Below are 22,406 nucleotides of genomic sequence, written 5' to 3' on the forward strand. Positions count from 1 at the left end.
GCTTGGGCTGCCAAAAAAAAATGATGTAAAGCAACTTAGCTTCAGTAGCTTCACTGGACTACCTTGCTCACAGCAAGTTATACATTTTGGTACAGCAAAAGGGTGAGATTTTTTTTTCCCATCAAGTTTAACAAAATAGTAAAATGCTTAAAGCCATTACATTATCTCAAGCCTCATGTTTTGATTCCTGTAATGTGCTATTAGCCTTCCTCTTCTGCTTGGCAAGATAAGGAACATTTTCCACCAACCAAAAGTCAAGGTAACGCTGGCATTTACCAACACTAATTGGCAAGTACTGCTGTAGAATGGCTGTCAGCCTTCCCTAACTGCAAAGTAAAATGCAATTCAAAAGCATTCATCCCTACCCGAGATGAGCCACGTCAGTAAGAAAGCAATAATGGGCCCAAAGAATGAAAAGAGCTGCTGATAAAATGTACCATGCAGTACAAAAGCAAGTCCTGGCTGGTTCTCTACATACAGACACGTCTGTGTGCACCTGTGCACAGGCTCACACGGCTGGAGAGGGCTGTGTTCCATGCAAGCTGGGCTCAGTTGGGCTGTAAGAGCAAAGCTGGCTAGGCAGGCATATTGTTCTAGGGACTGAGACCAGAGCAATGGGATTAACAGCATGAAGCCAAGATCCTGAACCACTGCTATAACCCAAACCTGCCCAAAAACGTCTAGGAGGCAAAGCATTAACATTCCCTTGCCTTCTCCTTTCTCTCCTTTTAATAGATGGCACACTGACTTCAGAAAAGCATTGCACACAGTTTGCAGAACCACCAGATGCTAATCTGTTTCCATCCTGAAAAGATATCATACCACAACCCAACCCCACAGTGCCACCACCACCCAGGACACCCTGAACTACTCCTGTGCCATGTATCTTTGCCAGTGGAGAAATACCGAAATGCACAACCCCAGCCCCTCTCATCTGGCTCCCTTAACTATTAAAGCATTTTCACTCTGCCTAATGTCCTTTACACAGTTTGCACCAGTCACTGATAAATTTGGATCTGGATTTCAAGACCTTAATAATTTGGATGCTTATAAAGAAGAGAATTCAAGGCCATTCTGGGGGTGTCGTGTTTTTGCTTTTAACAGCTGGGTTTTTAAGGGCTTTCAGAGCATCCTGCTGGGGATGGAGGAAGCCAAGGTGGCTAGACTGTTCTGGTATACCTCATCTTTGTCCAAGCTTCCTCTGGCTTCATCAATGAAAGCCAAACTTCCCATCATGCCAGCAAAACCTGGATCCGTTTAAGTCCCCTCTGACAACCAGACTCCAGCCCCTCACACTCCTAATCTGGTCTTTGCAAATCCCAGTCCTACTTCTGATCCCGTCCCATGCCAGCTGTATCTGGCCATCTCTGGGCACTCCTTAGGAGCTGAACAACAACAGAAAGCAGTCCACAGATCTTCAAAAAGACCAGGACAGAGAAACTGAGAACAAAATTGAGGGATTCTGTACTACCAGTCAACACAGCGAAACCACAGAACTGGTATATTGGGAGGAAAGCACACAGTTTCCTTTTCGTTATAATTTTTAGTGAACTCCAGCAGCCCCTTCCAATACTTCTGTTCCATCTGTGCTTGTATAATTACCCTGCAAAACTACACCCTGTCTCAGGCCACTAAATAGAAGAAGTAAACTTTGATATCTGTGCTTAAGCTCCCAGTCCTCACAGGATATAATGGGTCATTACTCCAGCTCAGAGACTGCCTAATCTTAAATCACTGCCCTTGAGTCCCAGTGCTGCCAGCCTGGGTCCTCTCCAAGGTCAGGTCTGCTTTCCAGATCTTAGAGATCTTCCTGTCAGGCAGACACACAGCTTTGCTGCTTTGAATCCCCACATTTTTAGAAGTCATTTAGGTTCATCCTCAAAATATTGCAGCATAACTTAACCACCTGTAAACATTAAATGCTGCCTGCTAATTGACAGGTACAATATTTACTGAGGGTTACATACCAGCAGACAGCCTAGCAGATTTGTTTATACACAGTGATAGCAATGCCAAGTGCAAGGAGAGACAGATCAAGATCTGAGAGATGAAAGGAAGCCTGAAAAAGGGGACTGGCACATGCACACAAACCAGTAACACAGGAATCTCCTGGCAGGTTCACTTGACAAACAGTATTCATCTCGCCTGTCGCTTCATGATCCAGCATTGCTGTTATGAGCAGCATGCACAGAGAAAATGGGAGACAAAATGGCAGAACAACCCCATGCTTGTAGGAGAAGCACCCTGAAAGCAAAAGGCACTGAAATGGAATGTAAATACCTCAAAAGCTCCCCCAGCACCACATCTCCTAAGCACTGGCCATGAGCTGGCCACTGGGATCAGCACAGCAGGGGCTGAAGACATGCAGATCAACCCAACCTCTTCTCTCCTATTTCGGTTACAACTTCAAACCAATTTCCTACAGAGAGAGGGAAAAAAAGGAATTTTCCCAGACTCCACATTTCAGTTTCAGTAAAGCTCCAATCTGCCTCCTGGGGCAGGAAAAGAGCAATGGAGAGGACCAGCGAGGTCCTCCCACATCCATGCTGGTCCCTGAACAGCTTCACAAAGCCTTTCCTCCCACCTGCAGCCATCTAGTCTGCCGCAGGCTGGGTCTCCCCGATAGCAAATACAGCGCTCCCCAAGGGCACAGGGCTGATAGCTGTGGATATTCAACTAGCCGACATCTGGAGGAGATGGTGAGCATGGGGCAGGCAGCAGGGATGGAGCTGCTTTCCCCATAGTGAGGGTGCCCTGCCAATGCACCCTGTCCCTGCTCAGGAGGAGATAACTCATCCTGACGCTACGGGAGGTTTGGCTCACGCTTTGAAGCCTGGAAGGAGGCTGCAACTTCTGACAGGACATCCTGGATGCTGTTTTCAAAAAGCTCCTGACACAACTGGATCTCACATGCCTGAGTGCCAGGTCATGCTTTGAAAATGGAGCTGGAAGTGAGATCTGAGGCTCCCAAGTGTATTCATTCCTCGCCTTTTTTCTTCATTTTCACAGGAAACAAATAATTTTTAAAATTTTATTCACCATCCCTATTCAATATTTAATAAACTTAATTAAGCCACTCATTACTCTGATAGCAGCTACCCCACAGATGCTTTAAGTGATGGGCCTCTATAAGCCCTCCTTGTCATTAAAAAGCAAAGGATGAGCTAGGCATGCTATTCAGGCTCCAGATATTCACATTTCTCCTCATTCAAATGTCAGGAAAATGTAATTAGTACTGACACAGACGGAGGTCATATTTCCAAGCAAAATATTAGGGGGGGAAGGAAATAAAAAAAATAGAGAAGCAATTTTACTAAATGACACTACACCACAACTGAACAGATTACAGCTCTTGAATTTTTCCAGTGTCTCAGCTATGTTTTTACGTTTTACAAAGCCATCCTCTATGTGCTTTGCATTAAAAATGTATTTATTGCTCACATTGATACATATATGTTCTGAATTTAACAATTTACTCCTCAGAACAAAATGATTCAAAACATCAAGGTAGCACTAGCACGAGATGGCTCTGGATCAAGAGTTTCTCTTTTTTTACATATATATTTTTGGCTTTCCACTTCTAAAAAAAGTCTGATCAGCTTCATTTACAACATGTGTTTAGACATCTTCAGAACAGATTCAAGAAGCCTTTATATGGACCAGAACTTTCAAAATACCAAATGATTAATTTTATTTATTTTTAACCTTTTAATGTTTTCTTTCAGAATGACTACAGTTATGAGGCTTGCAAGAACACACACACAAACACCCTACCCTTTCTGTTGCACCATAGAATCCAACATGTCTCACTGATGCAAAGAGCAAGTTTTTGCAATTACGCTTCTTTAAAAACCAGAGGTTTTTAAAATTGATTTTAGCTCCTACAAAGTACTTTAAATTAAATTACTGTAACTTTACAACCACGATCACCACTACCCTGGAGTAGAGCTGAGGAGCACTAATTCAGAGGGCACATTTAATTCTCTGCTTTTCTCAACAGAATTTAGTGATGAGATGTCCACTCGCAGTGCTTTGTTACCAGCTTTGAAGTCTTAAAACCAAAACCAGCTGCTGCAGCCAGCCCCAAACCCAGCAAAGCAGCCTTCATCTGTTTATACAATCAGTGCCTCTGGAAAGATTGGCAGACAGTGCTTCTGGTGATAGATGCATACTGAAACCTGATCAAGGCCTGGGTTATTTTCCTCCATCCAGCAATCCTGCAATTCCAGACAGGCAACAAACCCCAAGATCTCCATTAGGATGAAGAGAGAAGCAATGAAAGCCCCGATCCCACTGTCGTCTGAAACATTAACAAATTGTCTATCTCATCAACTCTGAGCAAAATCCACAATTACTTCCATGTGGTTCCCCAACACTGGCGAAACAAGTTTCATATCACAAATACATGCAATGTGGTCTGGTGCATCAAAAAGGGAAGCTTCCATCCCAATGTTAACATGAATTGTAAAGTGACATCAAGCCCAGGCAGAGCTAAACATGTAGCTCCAAAGAACAAAAATTACCATCTTCTACTGACACCTCCTGCTCCAGTGCTGTAGGGTCATCAGCTGTCTCAACAAAAAATCCTGAGGCCAACCCCGACAGGTCAAGAGATAAAAGGACCTACCCTTCATCAGAGATGGAGTATGACAGAGGTTTCCAACAATTACTATTTAACTCTCCAGTCCTCCTGCCCCCCTGTTTTAGATGCCATCCCACATCCGGGTGCCCTGACAGCTTGTCTTGTCACCTACAGGCTCAGCCCAAGGTCAGAGCATTGAAACCAGAGAATTGCTTGAGAACTCAACCTAATTTGCTTGCACACCTGCTGCTTTCTTCTCTAGAAGAATCAAATCAAACCTACCTGGGCAGCCTGGTCCCCAATGTCTGGCATGCCATCATCTGCCAGCCGGCCCCGGTACGGTGCCCCGGTGCCCTGGTGCTGCTCTTCCCCATTGCTCTCTGCTTCAGAGGTCTCTGGCTGAGCAACCTCCACCTCCATCGGGGTGCAGTGCCCATTCCCGTGCTCCGAGCCCAGCTTCTCCTTGCTGTCCTTGCTGCCCGGCGTCCTGGTGATGACCCCGAATTTCCTGGTCCTTTTCCCATTTTGAGCAGCTCTGTCTCCGGGCTCAGGGCTGGGCTTGGCTTTGGGGTCGCAGCTGTTGCTGTTGTTGCCGTTGGAGGGAGGCAGAGGCGCTTTGCGCTTGATGCGGCGCAACATGATCAGGTAGACAAAGCCGCCATTCCAGCACTGCTCGGCCAGGTAACTGCAAGGAAAGGGATGCATGAGGATCACTGACCACTCGCCCTGCAGTGCCCACATCCCACCCCAGCATCCCAACTCGCTGTGTCCTTTGATGTTCATGCACTGTCTCAGCCAGCTGATTACCTGGTGTATGGACAGATTAGAGTAACTCGAGGAATTGGCAAATGCTCTTTCCTCAGTATCAGAAGAAAATACCAGGAATAATTAACAGCCCTACCAGCCACCCAGGTTGATCCCAGCGTAACATGACAGCTGATAAATGCCACCAGTTCACACGCCCTGACCTCCATATCTGCAGCGCAGCAACATGTAAAGGTGAAGTAAGGAAAGGAGAGCAGAGAATGTTTCCAGACGAGTATTAAAATAAAGAAATATTTTCTAAAAAAATTTGAAAATCAGGCAGGATTCATTTGTGCAGAAGCCCAGAGAGCACCTGCATCTGAAATGAGCCTCCTTAGTGAAACTATTCTTCTGCTTCAGCATACATACATGCTTTGAAGCCACTGGGAAAATAAAAAAATCAGCCACTAGGGTAAGCAGGCACATCACCAATGGCCCCAGTACAGCAAAGCACAGCACTGCAAGGCATCCCAGATGCTTTATAGGGATGTGGAAATCAGGTGAGTTTCCTTCATAGCAAGCATATTCTAATCAAAACAGGGGCCAAGTCATCTCAGTCATGCAAGGAGCAGTCCCCAGGTTCTCCTACCAGAGCAAAGTATCACTTCCCCTCCCAAAGTCTCTGGACATGCCTTGGAGGAATTAACATTTCTGCTTCAAACAAACCTTCTGTGACCTTACAGAAACTGCACCCACTGATGCAAAAGGGGAATCTAACTTCATGCTTCTTTTAGGAAAGTATATACCTCAACCCAAATTCTTGAAATATTTGTGTCCTGAGCCAAGGGTGTAACCAACTGAGAGCACAAACAAGCTGGAATTTGTACGCAGCAGGTTTGTGTGTGCCCTTTCACACTAATTTAGGCCCCAAAACTATATTGCCTTTCTCACTAGTGAAGGTAGTACATAAGCCTCTGCTGCAGCTGCAATGAAATGAACTCTTCACTAATACAGAGCAGTTGCTGAACCTTCAGCTTTTAGAGGAGATAGAAACTAGGTGTGGAGTTGAACCACAGATCATAAGAGAAAACAGCACAGCACTTGTGCTTGAGAGAAGAGGAACCACTCAGGAGTCTGCCACAAGTTTTTTCCCTCCCTGCTGCTTGTGGGCTAATTTTCCATTTCCCTTTCTTAAAAGTTGTTTGGCCATAACATAAATCCTTCAAACTTAATCCTGCACAGAGGTGACTTAATGGCAAAACAGGAAAAGCAGCTATGATAACCCCTGAAGCAAAGGAGTGAGGAAAGCACTCTCAACTACTCAAAGTAAGCCAGACCAGCCTGGCAGTGGCTAGAAGTAATATGATGGGTGTGTATTTCTGTCCAGGGACAAGGGTTGGTGTTTTTACTCCACTTCTTTGCAAAGCTTCGATGTCCCCCACAGACAACATCGGCATTCAGATCACTTATATTTAATTAGGAATACTGATGTTTAAATGAATACCACAACTAAATAATCTTAAAAGCAGCCCTGGAACCACAGATGGGAAGGACAAGTATGCTTGCTGTGCCAAAGTTCCCAATGAATATAAATTGAACTCCAACTCCCTGGACAGTCCTTTCAGTTTTCACCAGGCAATCCTTATTTTCCTCCCCTTCCCCAGACATAAAGAATATTTAAATAAAGCCCTGAACCCATCTTTTTCCAAATGGCTGAAAGCAGACAGCCAACAAGCCTCGCCAGTTGGGAAGTCTCTGCAGCAAAGGTCAACTGTCTGGGTGGCCACAAGGTGACACTTGGCTCTGGGAGACACATGAAGCTGGCAGGACCTGAAGGGTTACCATAGAAAAAAAATCCTGAGCTAACATGGAAGTATTTTTGATTATCAAGTTAAAAGAAGAATTCTTTTAATCAACTGAAAAGGGGCAGTTTTGTTCCAGAAACAATATGGGCTGCCTGTTTTTCACATTTATCTTTCAACTCAAATTTCAAGGCAGCCAGTAAAATTGATTAAAATTCATGACTTTTGCTTGCAGCAATACCAGTGCACTCTGATCCATCACACATAAGCCTGATAGCACTGCTTCTCTTGGCACATGGAAACAGGAAAGCAGCTCCTCTTCCCATAGTCGTGTGCCTTATGCAGATGCTGCCCACCCTGTCTTCATGCAGTGTCAACTCTGCCTGATTTGTTTCTGTGCAGGTGCATGTATATGGGGCTTTTTGAAACACCAATCTCTGAACTAATTACTGATGTATTTTTTAATGCCAGCAACCAAGTGCATGCATATCAACTATTTGATTTAGGAAGTACGGAGAACAAGAGGGAACTTTGCATATGTCCAAATAAAGTAATTCTAAAGAGGCAAAAATAATTTACTATTTCACCTCCACTCATGGCCCATTTATTCTGTTCATAAAATGTAAAGCTGTAAGAAAAAAGAGAAGGTTTTTTTTCCTATCCACTCTTCATACACAATCATCCCTCCAGTCTGGAGCAGGGTTACAGCAAGTGGTTATAGATGCAGCTGCACTGAAGTCAGCAGAGCTGTGCTGATTTACTCCATATGTTGAGATGGCCTGCATGTTCCAGGCATGCAGCCTGTAGTAACTCATGGGCTTATGTCTTGAGTACTTCTCAACAGTTCAAAGAACACAGTAAGTTTCCACACATATGCACAAAAAAAAAAAAAAAAAGAAAAAAAAAAGGTGATCTCCAGGTCAGTGAGCAGTTACCTTCACATGGCAGCAAGTCACTGCATACACTGGATCATGTCAGGTATTTTCAGACAGACTAAGTCCTGCTGGAACCAGGAATATAGTAAGTGGCACCATTATCTTAAGAGTTTCTTTCAAATTGAAAACCAGGAAAACTAGCACTGATAGGACACTAAACTCATACCACAAGATAGGAGACAAGTCAAAAATAATATAGTAAGAAAATGTGGTCATTTTATTGTATTGTCCTTCCAAGGTGGGGAAGGAGCCTGATCCACCTGCAGTTTGTACATGCCAGCTACTTGGCTTCCATTTCCTTTGCCATTACTTTCCTGTTTAAATAAGAATAAGAAGCAAAAAAAAATAAACCATAAGGGAAGCACAGCAAAGAACACTGTGCAAAGAACAGGTAAGGCTGAATTAAATGAGTGAGAACCTTCATATTTTAAATTGTTTTCTATCAATCCAGGAGCATCCCATGACAGAAGGGAGTAGTGGGACAGACTCAATAAAATGTAATTCTACAGTCTCTGGACAGCAGAAAACTGCAAAAATAGGGAAAGTACCTCAAATCCCCCTTCTCAAGGGGTTTAAAGTATGCAATACAGAAAATCCTTTTTTTTTTTTTTTTTTTTTTAGATTTGGTCCCTGTAGAGCGCTTGCAGAGATTTCTGCAATCAATACACCAACAGTGTCTCTCAGGCAGGGCAGGACCAGAGCTGATGAGCATTTGAACACAGACCTCAGCTTGGATGGAGAAGGTTTGGGACAAATAACATCCTTAATTCAGTTTTAATTTATCTAAATTTATTGGAAAATGAGACTCTCTGTTCTCACTTTGGTTTGCAGAGGACGGAACAGGTTTTGGTGAAAGATTTGGATCTCATACACCAGCTAAGAAACCTTGAGCAGATTCTCTAGCTGCCACCAAATTGCAACATATAACAAATCCTATTATCACTGATTTTAAGAATGCAGGAGATTTTACTAGCTGATCCTACATCTGTCAGTATCAGTTACTAAACCAAAAAATTTTACCAGCAGAACACCCATCCACACCTTCTGTATTTTCCAGTCTTTGCAAGGTAGTGTCAAATCTCCCTGGCACAGCTGGGAGTCCCCTGAGACACTGCAGCATCATCTCCACAAACAGGATCTAAAAAAAATAACTGAAATACTGGCTTGGAAACATTTCCACTGGCATGCTCAGAAGGAAGGACCACCCAGCTGCTCCTGCTGCTTTGATCTCACCCTGGCACCAGGGCTGGTAAAACCCCAACCCATATAAAACGTAACCCTTAAGCAGTGGGGAAGACTTGTTCTTCTCTGTAGTAGAGAAACCATGAAAATGTTAATAATCCTTAAAACCAGAGGAAAATTGTTTTACTCTTGAAAAAGAGCTGGAAAGTTACTTCTCACAAAGCTCAACCACAGGCTGGGAAATGCAACCTGTAGCTGGTATCAAGGGACATTTAATATGCTTTTTGTATCAGAGCTATAAAGACAGAGACACACCTTCACTTCCTTGGGAGACTATTTTGAGTTATTCAGCCAAATCCCATTTTTCCCCTACACAGCTGAACTGATTGCTGTGATCATAAAAACTGATAAACTCACTGAGTTTATTCCAACCTCCCTGGCACACATGTGAAGTGTCAGAGTCGGAAATAGTATCTTAGACTAAGACAGTAATTTTGTCTTTTTTTACACACACACACACACACATATATATATATATATTTGAGTGTGTGTATGTATAAATATAAAGGTTTCCTGACTTGACAAGAGCATGCTGTGACAAGCTCTCTGTCACATCCTATCTCACTTTAACAAATGCAGACAGCCACACTGAGCCATGGAAAAATCAAAGCAGATCCAGCAGCCATAAGAAAGCATCTGGATCCACTTTAGGGTCAGAAATATTGAAGTATGTTTATTTTACACTAATAATACTATTTAGCATTTCTCCAGAAACCTTCATCCTGACAGATTAAAAAGTGCTTTGGAAATCATACACACAGAGTATCACTAACATCTTGCCAGCCAACCCATCATGCAGCTCACCAAGACAAAAACTGAGGCAGAAACTGAGCAGAAACCTCAGTCGAGACGACCACTTTCAGAGCCCCTGCCTAGCCCTCCCGGGACCTATAATGTCCTTTGCAGGACAGACAGACCATTTTTATGCTCTTCTCTAAAGGACTTTGGCATGGTAAAATGTCTTGAAACACCATCTTCTTCAGGCTGGAAAGATGAAGGGCAGTGCAGATCCTCACAGAACTGAAACCTCCAGACCCAAGGGGGATTTTAAAAGCTAAACTTAACATTTCTCCATGACGTTTGCAATGGAGCGAACTTGCTTTTCAGGTAAGGCAAATTAATGACTAACAGATAGTGACTGATATTCCTGATGAAACCCTCACCTCACTGCCGTCACTGTGCAAGAACACCTGTCCTGCTAAGGACTGATTTTGGCAAGCACCAATGGGAATTTTCCACAGATTGCCACGTCTTCAGCCGGGAGTCGAGCCTGCCTTAATGTCTGCAGGCAAAAGGGAACACCAACCTACAAAGACCAGGGCAAAGCTTGCTGCATCCAAGCCTGCAAGAGGTTCCACCTCCTGAGAGCTGCAAGGACATCTGATGACCAGCTCTCTGATCCATCTCCTTGGAGGATTAAGCTCTCCAGCCATAATTTATCTTAGCAGAAAGCAACGGTGTAGGTAAACCTGGCTGTTACTTCAACACAGTTTTGGGCACAGAACTGAAGCACATCAGGAATGAGCTTTATCCAATATCTCATCACCAACAAGCCTTTTCCTGCCCCAGGCTCTGCAGGTAATGGCACATACAAGGGACACAATGTTCCCTGCCTCCCTTAATAAACTTGAGGAAAGGCAGAAAGAGCAAAGGAGAAGTCAGTCATGGAGCTCAGCTACTAATCACACCCCGGGAGAGAATTCAAACAGTGCAGGGAACACAGAAGGTGCTCCCATCTCCCTTTTCAGGATGAGCAACCCTCAGCCCTCAGCTTGTGGCCAACGTTAAGCAGCAACAGCCCTAAGTCTCACAGCAGCCATGGCTCTCTATGTCACCACGCGTTTTTCTTGGGATAGCCTAACTGGCAGCTTTCTGAAAAGCAAAACTCTGAATCCAGGGTTTTATGGATGTTCTATGGCATGTTTTTCACAATTAAAATTATAGCACAGAAGGCAACTAGATTTAGCACACTTTTGAAGAAAAAACAACTTTGGAAGTTACATTTCAAGGTATATTTAGTAAGGCTGGCAGGAGGCCTTGGGCAAGACCTCCTTGCACATTGTGAAATCCCGAACTCTCAGAAATGGTGGAAAGGGAGTGAAGGGAGGATTGCTGCTGTACTTTCATGGACTCCGTGCCTGCCTACAGCTTTTTCTGGAAGGTGGAATTGTGACACAGGACCAAGATAAAGCCTGGTGAGACACCTCACTCCACCTGGCATCAAAGCAATGATGTGGCTTTGAATTTGGGAAGACTGAATTCCGTTCCTCTTCCTGTACTCTACATCCCTGACAGCACCCCAGGCAAGTCTTTCCATGGAGAGACAGGGCCAACAACATGGCATTCCACAGAGTTACTGTAAGGTCTGAGGTGGTGAAGCCACTGGATTTAAATACTGCAGTTTCACAATCAACTCATATCTGGGATCAGCCTATACCAAATAGCACTACAGCTTTCCTATCACCCCATATCCTGCCTGCTCAGGTGCTGGCATGGTCATGTGGGCAACAGTACAAATGAACCCAAGGAGGGAAACGATCCAACTTGAAAATAACACAGCCACAGCAAACTTTAAGGAATTCAGTCTCAAGATGAGGATTTTAAACACAGATGACATCCTCATCTGATCACACACCCTCATCTGGTCCCAGCAGCACAGAGGCAGGGACAGGAGATGAATGGCAGTGGCAGGGGACCACACTTCCACTCCCACCAACAGCCCTCACCTACACCGGGCTGAGAGACGTGTGTGGCTGCAGCCCAGGGCAAGGGAGTTGCACACACCGTGCAGACAGGAGCAGTGTCTGGCTTTGGCTGCATGACATTCACACTTCCCATTTCTAAAACCCGAAGGATGGCAACCTTGTCCGCACACAAGTAAGCCCAGCTGAATTGCATCCCCACCACATATGTGGAGAGAAGACAGGCTGGATCATTTCAATTATGGTGGCACAGCACAGAACTCACATACTTCTGCCCTGAACGTTGTTGTGATGCTTCAAAAGCATATGCATGGCTTTGGGAGAGCAAGAAGCAGAGCAGGACCCCAAAATTACACTGCACATGGAAAAAGGTTGTGAATGGCCACACTGATGCCTTTCTCCTCCCCGAACAAACAGCTGACCAGGATGACTTGAGGAGCTTTATAAACTCTCCACACCTGAGGATCCCCCAAAGCTCTGATGGACATCCCAAACCTAGCAGATTTTGCAGCTGCAAGCATCATAAAATTCTTTGGGATTTGCTGATGTATGGCTCTGCTAGCAGGGCAGAGCAGTGATGCTGCATTCCAGCTGCTGAGATTTTGGACTCAAGCTTTAAAGAGGTCCTGATCTTAGTGAACATACAACTTCCACACATGCATTTACAAGTCACAGTAGACAGAAACACATGGTGCTTTTTGGGTTTGGGTCCTAGAGACAGACTAACGGGTGTTGTTAAGGAGCCAAATTCTCTTTGTTCCTTGGTTAGTGGCAGAGTGTACAAACAGAAGTGGGCTAATCCAAAAACCATCCTGGCTCCAATTTGTTAGCTCATAGTTCTGCTGCAAACAGACAGTCAGCTGGATACACAGCCACATTCACAAATATAACTTCCAGTTACAATATACTAAACAATTTAAAGTGGCTAGTTATCAATTTAAAAATTACAAATACCTTGCCTGTAACAGGTCAAAATGATACCAAGTTTCACAAGGGCTTTATCACCTATGTTTACTGAGTGACCTATGCTGTCTTACTGCTGATCAGATACAGTCTCTCCCGCCACAATGACTTTCTTTAGAATAAAAGATCCTAGAAGGTCCAAACGTTGTCCTGTGCAACTCCTCCCAGTTTCCAGTGGCCCCCTGTACAACTGATGTTTCACTGAGCACTTAAGAGGCAGCCTGAGTTTTACAGCTCTTCTATGCTTTTACCAAAGAAGGCATCCAATTCCCTTTCTCTGGAAGCCCACAGGTGGACGTGCTCTTTCCTGCATGACATATTGTTCCCACCAAAGTGTAAGACTCTCTCCATACTGGAAAGCCTAAACAAGCCCATTCACAAAACATGCAGCAGAATCACAGAACACTCTGAGCTGGAAGTTTCCAACTTTTTGAGTTGCAAAGGATCCAATATGGATCCTCTAGTGCAATTCCTGGTCATGCACAGGACATAATCCCAAGAATCGCACCATGTGCCTGAGATAAGTGTCCAAAATAAACCACCCAGCTGGAAAGCATACATGCCTCACATGAAGGAAGAAGGAAGAGGGTCAAAAGCAATCCCTGTGTGACCCATGTACAAAGTACCTCTAGTGTGTGATGCTGCTGCCAGTTCACCCTGAATTCTCAAATCTTGTCACTCTGTTTACACCTCGCCACCTTATTTCCAGAGCTTCCTGCCTCTCCTCCATGCTATTTTAGGATCATCCCTCTAAAACAATCACTTTCTAAGCATCCAGCTCACATCCTTCCCTCTTCCTCCCTGCAAATCTTTTATCTAATTCTGCCCCCAGTTTCAAATCACACCAGGAAGCAGTGACAGCCAGGAATAGATTTAACCGGAGAGAAATGGTTTGTACTCAAAACTGAATGAGAAGTTCAGCACAGACAATAATAAAGGAATTTTGCACAGACAGAGCTGCCAGGGAGGATGCCACAAAAATTTCTATGTGTGATTTTGACAACTCCCTGATGCCAAGCTTGCTGGTGGGAGGGCTGCAAGACCATGGGGTCTGAATCTGCCCTCAGCCAGCACTGCTACAGCAGCACAGGGAAGTGCTAGTGGCAGGCTGGTTCTGGGAGGTGAGATCACCCCTTTGGAATAAAACTGCCTGTTTTTCCCCATGCAGAAATTATCGCAAATACCCGAAAGGTAAGAGAACAAACACATCTCACTGCAATACCTTTTATTCCAGCAGCAGAGTTTTACAATGGTATCTTAAATGGGGGGAGAAATAAAAAACCATGAAACAAAACAAAATAACAATCTCTGTAACATTGTTTTGGCAAATCACATTATTTAGGTTTTAACATTAGTTGTAATTCCCAATGTACCTCTTTCCACTGAGAAGTGAAGGTTTGGATGTCTGCAAGCAATGAAAATGAGAGCCAGAAAATTTAATCAAGTCTATTTTACAGCAGGAAGCAGTATGCTGGGTTAGAAGAGACTTATTTCCAACGCTATTGCAGGCTCACTTGAGCTCCTGAGAGGAGCCCTATTAACAGAGAGAAGCCAGGCTTCAAAATAACCCTGCAGCTGCTGGGGGGCAGATAGGGAAGGTACAAATTCACAGCTCTCAGATTTATTTGAGGGGGCCAATTCTAGCATGAAGGGCTACTTGCCTTCAGAAGACTGCTTGGGTTTGAGCATTTTCCAGGATTCTTCCTAATACTGAAAATGGTAGCCACTTAAATCAACTGCTTCCTCTTTCCTGTTATTCAGCACCCCCAGATCTTGCAATTTGACCACAAAGCCAAGAAATGTGTATTTGAGATGAGAAATATAGCTCTTTACTAACAGCAAAATGGAAAACTGAAAATTCCATCAGAGCACAGGAAAAGTTGGAAAGTATGATCTGACAACACTGCAAGAAACCTTAACAGCTGGGAAAGAGCCTGAACTCATACAAATGTACCCCTACATACTGTGCTTTTTGTGACTTCAGGACAACTAGGCCCAAGGAAGAAAAGGAGTGAATTTTCCACAAGTGGTGAGACTCTCAACACGGCCGGCGATGCCGTCACCCATGACCACAATGCTTACAGGCTGCCCAGAGTCAGCCCTCCCTACCAGCCTGTCAGCGTCTCCTTTCACTTGCACCCACTCTTGCAAACAATAATTTTGCCTTTTGAGGGCCATTGCCTGCAGGGACAGGAGGTTTATTTAGCTATTTAACTTCACTGTTTTGCTCTCTGTGGTGGGGACCGGCTGCACACACAGTAAATCCTGGGGATGAACTGCTTTCGGCTCTGACTATGGGCTTGCTGAACCGTGCTTCCCCTGCATGCTGGGACAGGTTTCCAACCATAATAACCCTGCACAAAGCACCATCTCTTGCTCAACAGTTTCCGTCAGTCACACCAAACCCTTTCCCTCTCTCACTGCCTAAACACATCTTCTGTTTGGCCAGAATAAAGTACTCACCCTCTCTAAAACAACCAAACCATGCTGACACTCATTCAGTTTTACAATTCCCCGTGAGAACAAACATTTCCCAGTGAGCTGCCCAGTGATGGGGCTGAGGTTACTTATGCCCAGGCAAGTGCACTGCTTTGCATTCAGGCACTTCACCAACAGATGCCCAGGACTCCCAGCCAGAAGCAGATCCCCAACAAAAGAGCAGCATCTACCAAGTTGCTGAGGCTGTCACTGACCCAGGGGTCACACCTGCTCAGGTGACAACTGCCCCCAGGATGAAACCTCCACTGACACTGCACATCCCCAAAACTGAATGCTCAAGTAAGTTTTGAGAACTACAGCAGGTCTCTGCAAAACAGCCTGCAATGCAGGAATTGAACTCCGCCAGATATACATGCACCTATCTGCCTGTAGGGAGTTTGCCTCTTTCCATGGATCCTCACATAAACGAGCTTCTAATTACATCCTCACTTTCTGTTTTTGCCACAGTGAGTTTGAACGAAGGCAAAAGGGAGAAGAATTAAGAAACACACATGGCAGTAGCCATAAACATTTCCCAACTTTCACTTGGTTTTGCAACACAAACAAGACAGACATGCCCTCCTCAGAGGGCCCATGGATTAGAGCTTGCAGATGACTTCAACTTCCCAACAAATGCTTTGCACACAGTGGAGTTTCTGGATTTAATACACATCTTGCAGGCTGTTGTAAGCACACTTCCAGCTGCAAAACACACGAGCAATCCTCTGGCAGGCCGTGATGCAGACTAAAATCACAGAAACTGCCTTGAGACAGTCCTCACCAACACCCCTGGAAGTGATGATTATTTCGACAGTCAGGAGGGCGGATAGGACTCTGCTTTCTTCACCTATTCACATAACTGGCTTTTCCCAGCATCAAATCAATCTTCCCCAGCTGCTTCTACAGCCAAAACTCATTAGGATTTGCCCCAAGTTGTAGCTTCATTAGATGCTGCCAAATACAACGCAGGTGGATTCAACTTGGAACATGACAGCAGAGTTAAAGGCATTTTTTAAAATTAAAACAAATGGAGATAACAAGCTCCCACACTTCATCCCATGTCAGGATACCACCCCACAGCTTTTCTGCCGAACTTTTTTCTGCCTCATACCTCTATCAAACCATGACAACAGAGAAGAGTTGCTCATTGATTTGTGCTCCTCATGGAGCAGGAGGAGCTGCCTGCAGCCCCGACCTGGGCTCTGAGCAGGGGCTGACCCAAAAGGTGTCTGCAGGTGCACCAGCCCAGTAACTAAGGACAAAATCTATGGCCACAGAAGTAGGTAAGGGCAGGCATCACTGTGCTCCACCCCAGCTGCGCAAAGTCCCTGGCACAAGCACTGGGACACCCTCCTGCCTAAGCAGGGGGGACAGTCCCATAGGAGAGGTGTCACCCAGAACTGCAGACCCCACTGGGGTGAGCAGCTCCTAGCTCATAGGAAATTCTTGGTCCTGTGGTACCAGAGGCATTACAGGCAGAAATACTCCTGGGAGCCCAGTGAAGAGCTGTGCCAGATGGTGAGGATGTGCAGCACCAGCCCTGCTCACCTTGCACAGTGCAGAAGGGAAGATGGCCAGGGGCATCCCTTCCCCTCCAGCTGCCAGACCCTGGGGCTATGAAGGGTCTGTTTTGCTGTTGGGGCATTGCTGGCCCATGGAAAAGCCAGAGCCAAGGGAATTAAGCATACAGCACTCTGCACTGTGGCTGTACTTCCCAATGCATCATGCCATCAACTTGATCATCCAAAGTGACACAAAACAGGAATGACTGCCCTCCTTTTTTTCTTTTCCCTTTCTCCCTTTCTTTTTTTTTTTTTTTCTTTTTTTAGATTTTACGATCCACCCAGAAATCTGCAGCTCTGGCATGAGACAGACCAGCACCACGTCACAAGAAATCCCCTGTAAGCCTTTTGATGACTTTCATCTATTATTCACTTACTGCAAATCCTTGCCATTAACAAACTGCACTAAGGGAATCCGAACTTTCAAAGCCACAAATCTCCTAATAACTATGGCCGCTTTATACATGCCTTAGGATTAGCCGTGTCATCTGGTTAGAAACTCAAAGCTGCTCTTCATTATTGGATCCAACCTGCCCACAAACAGGGAACAGACTGGTAATACTGCCCCTGATTTCAATGATGCAGAGGCAGTCATTACATGACATCCCCCTCCTGGGCACATCCAGCCCAGTGGCACACATTTATGCTGTGCTACTGTGCCCAAAACCCAGAAACCTCCCTCGAGCACACTGACACCAACCCTGGCAGACAGCACAGGAGTAAGCCTGAATCCGAGCCTGAATCCAAGCACACTCAGCTTCAACTGGCTCCTGGTATGCAAACTGAAGGCAGTTTTACAACTATCTACTCTGTAAATTAAGAATGCCTTTAGTTGCTTTGAAAAATAAGAGCTTATTTAGTCAATACATCGGCTTCTTCAAAGAGCCTTCAAACTAATTAGCCATACTGAGTTACTATGAAAATACAGAGCTTGCACTCAATACTCTTGATGATAACAGAGCTGGTGCTTTGGTACTGAAGCTATAGAATTAGCACAAACTTCATCTGATGCATTTTCCTATAGGCTCCAAATTATATTTCAAACTGAATATTTTCCTTTCCTGTGGTGGATGTGGGAATTCACTTAATTCATTTGTAAGTTCAAAGCAATAATGATTTTTAGCCTATGTGCAGATCAAGAGTTTGAATATTCAACAGCGACAGCATGAGGGGATGGAAGACAGACTCACAAGAGAAGACACAGAAAACAAAAGCTGCAGTAAAAAAAAGTAAAGAGGGAGGGTAAAAAAATAGTTGCTGTGCTACATATGAGCTGTACAGCTGCTACAGTTCAACTTTCACAGGACAGAGAAGTGGGGATTGCTTAATTTAATGCAAAGGGCACACTAGCCAGAGGCAAACCCTCCCTCATAGATGCAGACAGGCTGTCAAGCAAAACAAAGTTTACAAACCCCCACAAGATATGCAAAGGGCAGAGAAGCAGACTGCAAGGCTCACAAATTTTAATTCCAAGAGTTCCTGCCCATCCCTGCTTCTTAAAGAACGGGTTTACTTGGCAGATAAGCCTTTGCTTATTAAAGAAAAAAAAAAATCAAAAAAGTACAGAAAGTCAAAGGCAACAGCATCATAGGAAAAGAAATTTCCCTTTTTTCTGACTTCCATTTATCTGCTTTACATGCAGGTTTACTTACAGCAGAGACCAGCAGGGATGCATCCGAGGGCTCAGCACCACCGGCACTCCCTACAATCCCAATCCCCCCTCCTGCTCCTCCTCCACTCGCTGCCCCACCCAAAGCACCCAGCTCTTCCACCAGCTCTTCCAGATCACTTCCTCTCCCCAAGGGAATCGACACTGCTTGCTCCAAAGGTGTGACAAATCGTAATTCTGAATTTCAGGGCAGAACCTGGCAGCAACTACGGGGAGGGGAAAAAAAAAGAAAAAAACAAGTTCTTACTGGGGGAAGTAAAAATTACCATTACAAATCATCACAACAACTTCATTATTAGTTTGTAACATGTCATATCGCTGATTTCTTCCCCTCCTCTTCCTACACTTTCACTGACTATATTGATTGGACTTGTCAGCATGTTCTCACATAACACTGAATTCAATTAAACAAAATACAACCAACAAGCCAGCAGGTATTGGATGTTTGCTTAAAAAAAAACATCAAGTAGCAACACGTGCAGACAGCCAGTGTCACCAGAAAGGATGCTCCAAAATGTATTTAGTAACTGCTATCTGCACAGAAAAAGCCAGAAGCAGACTTTAACCAGCAATTCTCTGCAAGTGTCAGGACAGCAGCAGAGCACAACAACTACTGAATCTTCTTTCACACACCAGATCAGAGTTTAATCTGAGCAGCAGCCACATAAATCCAGAGGGGCTCTATTAAAAACCAGTGCAATGACTCATCCCACAGAGAAAAGCATAAATTCAAACTCTGGGCATCTATATATTTCTTAAGAAAGCCTTTTCTTTAGCAACAAGAATTTCTTTGTTGGACAAGCAGGGGACTGGATCACATCCTTGTAGCAGGACATTTCTGCTCCTTTAGCAACAAAGAAGGGCATTAAGACAGCCCATATGAAAAGCAGAGACTGTACATGTCTATGCCAAGTAACTCTGCTGTAGGCACTTCAATACAGTGGTATTTTCAATCCTCCTCAGCCACTGCAAACCTACAGCAGCCCTAAGGCCGCCCTCTGTCCTCATCCACCGCCACCTCTAGCAGTAAAACCCTGACAAACCCTCACCCCCTCCAAAAGTCAGCTGGCATTTTGCCACCTGCGCTGTAGGACCAGGATTTCCCTCCAGGAGCACAGTAACAGCTCAGAAGCACAGCTGCTCCTTCACAGCCTTTCGAAAAGCTTTGGAAAGAAGAGCACAGTGTCTTGTTTTAGAGACACATCCCCGTTCATCAGGAGGCACAAGACACTCCTTCCTGCCAGCCAGGACAGCAGCCCTTAGCCCTGATACCCACCACAGCAACAAATGCCTCAGGGATTCCAGCTTCCACATTCTTCTCACTTAATACCAACCTTCTGCAGCAAGGAGGTTTTGGGTCCACCTCTTCCCTACCAGCAGTTCCGTGTAACACCAGCTTCTTTGAAGACAGACATATCCAACACCACCACCCCAAGGCCCTTGTGTTCAATGATAAAAGGCGATTTGTGGGTCCCATTTGTTGGTGTTTGCTCAGATGAGAAGCAACAAAACACATGAACTCCATTGGCTGTGCTCCTGGAAGTCACACACATCAGATAATCTCAGCAAATTGCCACTGAGCACAAGAGACACTTCAGCAACCACATGGTCCCAGAAACAAAGGACCCACATCCATTTTAATCGCCATTGTACCCCGTTTCCATGACAATGATGGCACCACCCCCATTATGCATAAGGAATGAGGTATTAAAAACAAAAACAGGAAAATACCAAAACCAAAGGATGAGCACCTGTTGATTGTCTCCTTTTTCTTTGGTGCTATCTTGATGCCAAGATGCTATTAACAGCTTCATCTCTTATATGCAAAATCTTAAAATTAGGCTGCTTGAGCCTCTACTCTGAAATATTGTGGCAGTTGCTCTCTCATGAACAATTTTTCTTTGTCTGGGACATATGCGCTCACACTGATCAAATACAGAAATACATACCCACATAAAAATTCTGCAGTGTGCTGGGCAATTGATTTGGTTACCAGCAGCTCAGGTGCCAGCTCAAAGTCTGGGGTCTGGATGATTAACATAATACATGTTAAATGTAAAATACTATAGGACATAAAGCTTGGCATTAAATGCAGGACAATGATATAGATACTATTAAAGTTATAGGATATTTAAAAATAGATCAAAATGGTTATCCTAACCATTATAGTTATCAAAATGATTATCAAACTCCAAAAGTCTGATTAAATCAGACGTATTCTGCTGCACTTTTGTTGTACATACATAAAACACACATATTCCATGCAGGTAAACAGAAAGCTCTTGACCACCTTGAAGGCACTGAGCCAGTACCAGCTCTGTCTTCTCATCATGCTGTTTGCAAACTCCTGTTTCATTTGACCAAGCAGAATCACCCTGCTACAGCTGTTACTGCATTTTTCATGTAAGACACTACATGTTCCCAAAACCAGAGCTGGCCTAAGCTGCCTGAGACACAGAAAGCAAGAGGGGACAAGGGGCAGTACTGTACTCACAAAGCCCTTCTTGTAGTGGCTATGACTAAAGTCCCTCACTTTGGGGAAGTTTTTGGCAAGGACTCTATGGAAATGTGCTGGCTAACAGCAGAGGAAGATGCTGTCAGCTCTCCACATGCCCCTGGCCCCTGAAAATCCCAGCCTACTTCCCAGTTTAGGGGTTAGCCCTCCTCTCCAATGTTTTTCTCCTCAATCCCCCACTGCATTTTAACTCTGTTCTGCAAGGGAAGAGAGGCACAAGTTCTTCTTTTCCCTCCCTAGCATTAAATACATCAGCAGATGTCAGGGTTTCAAGACAGCTCCTTGCTCAAGCAAGGAGAATGCAAAGCCAAAGCATGAGGCCAACTATTTGATCAACACTCTTTGATTTAATTAGCTTTGGACCAGGCTTGAAGTTGATGCCTTAGAGCAGTCGCCACAGGCAAAATTCAGTTTGCAAGAGGGATTGCTTTCATAAAAAAAGATCTAAACCTTGGAGGGACCGAGGACAATTTACCACCTAGAGATACTTGCCTTCAGCAAAGCAACAGTGATCTGACTTCATTAATAGTTGAACTCCTATAAAGAAAAGAGCTATATCACCCAACTTACTTATATATTTTGTGCCATTTCACTTTCATTTTTCAACTTACTTAATAGATTTCACTCATCTTCCTTCTGTACCTTCCTAAGCCACTTCTTTGAATAGGAGGCCAGTATTGCCCAGCAGCCACCAGCGTTAAACTTCCACGTCTCTCCAAAATGGGTCACAAAAGCCATTTGCTGTACATAAAAGCCTGTCACCTCCTCTAGTTTATTCCGTTTTATCTGAAAATCAAGACCTTGATACATATATATGAAACAGAGCTGTGAACAGAGCACACCAATATCTACCATATTTTAAGGTCTATTTGCACTTGCCAATATACATATATTAATCCTAATGTATTGGATCTGGACCAGAAGCTAAAAGCCAGGACATAAGGCTTGAAGTAGCAGTCTGGATTCAAGTCCAAACTTGGCAGTTTAAACTCATATATAATCATCATTACTCAAATTCAATGAAGGGAGGGCAGACCTTAAATCCCTATTAGATTTACTGACCTATTGATTTACGCAGTTTATTAATTTCTTTTGTACATTTACAGATCCTGTCACAAAGAATTCAAAACACAGCTTCTTAACCTAAGGAAATGATGACTGCAGCTGACCACTTGCTTTTTATCATGACACCTCTAAGATGGGTCAAGGACC

General features: G+C 44.3%; 1 protein-coding gene across 6 annotated transcripts in view; it reads right to left on the bottom strand.

Moving 5' to 3' along the window:
* PDZD2 (PDZ domain containing 2) overlaps window positions 1–22,406 on the bottom strand; it is a 202,826-nt gene that overhangs the window by 63,143 nt on the left and 117,277 nt on the right. For 5 of the 6 annotated variants that reach the window (XM_038123276.1, XM_038123273.1, XM_038123274.1 and 2 more), the window contains one exon: window positions 4,865–5,267. In XM_038123276.1, the coding sequence (XP_037979204.1) occupies window positions 4,865–5,267 (403 nt within the window). Of the gene's footprint in view, window positions 1–4,864; window positions 5,268–18,662; window positions 18,707–22,406 lie in introns of those variants that run through there. The other variant, XM_038123277.1, reaches the window with a different exon arrangement.

Source organism: Motacilla alba, chromosome Z (genome assembly GCF_015832195.1).
Source record: "Motacilla alba alba isolate MOTALB_02 chromosome Z, Motacilla_alba_V1.0_pri, whole genome shotgun sequence".
Lineage (NCBI taxonomy): Eukaryota > Metazoa > Chordata > Aves > Passeriformes > Motacillidae > Motacilla > Motacilla alba.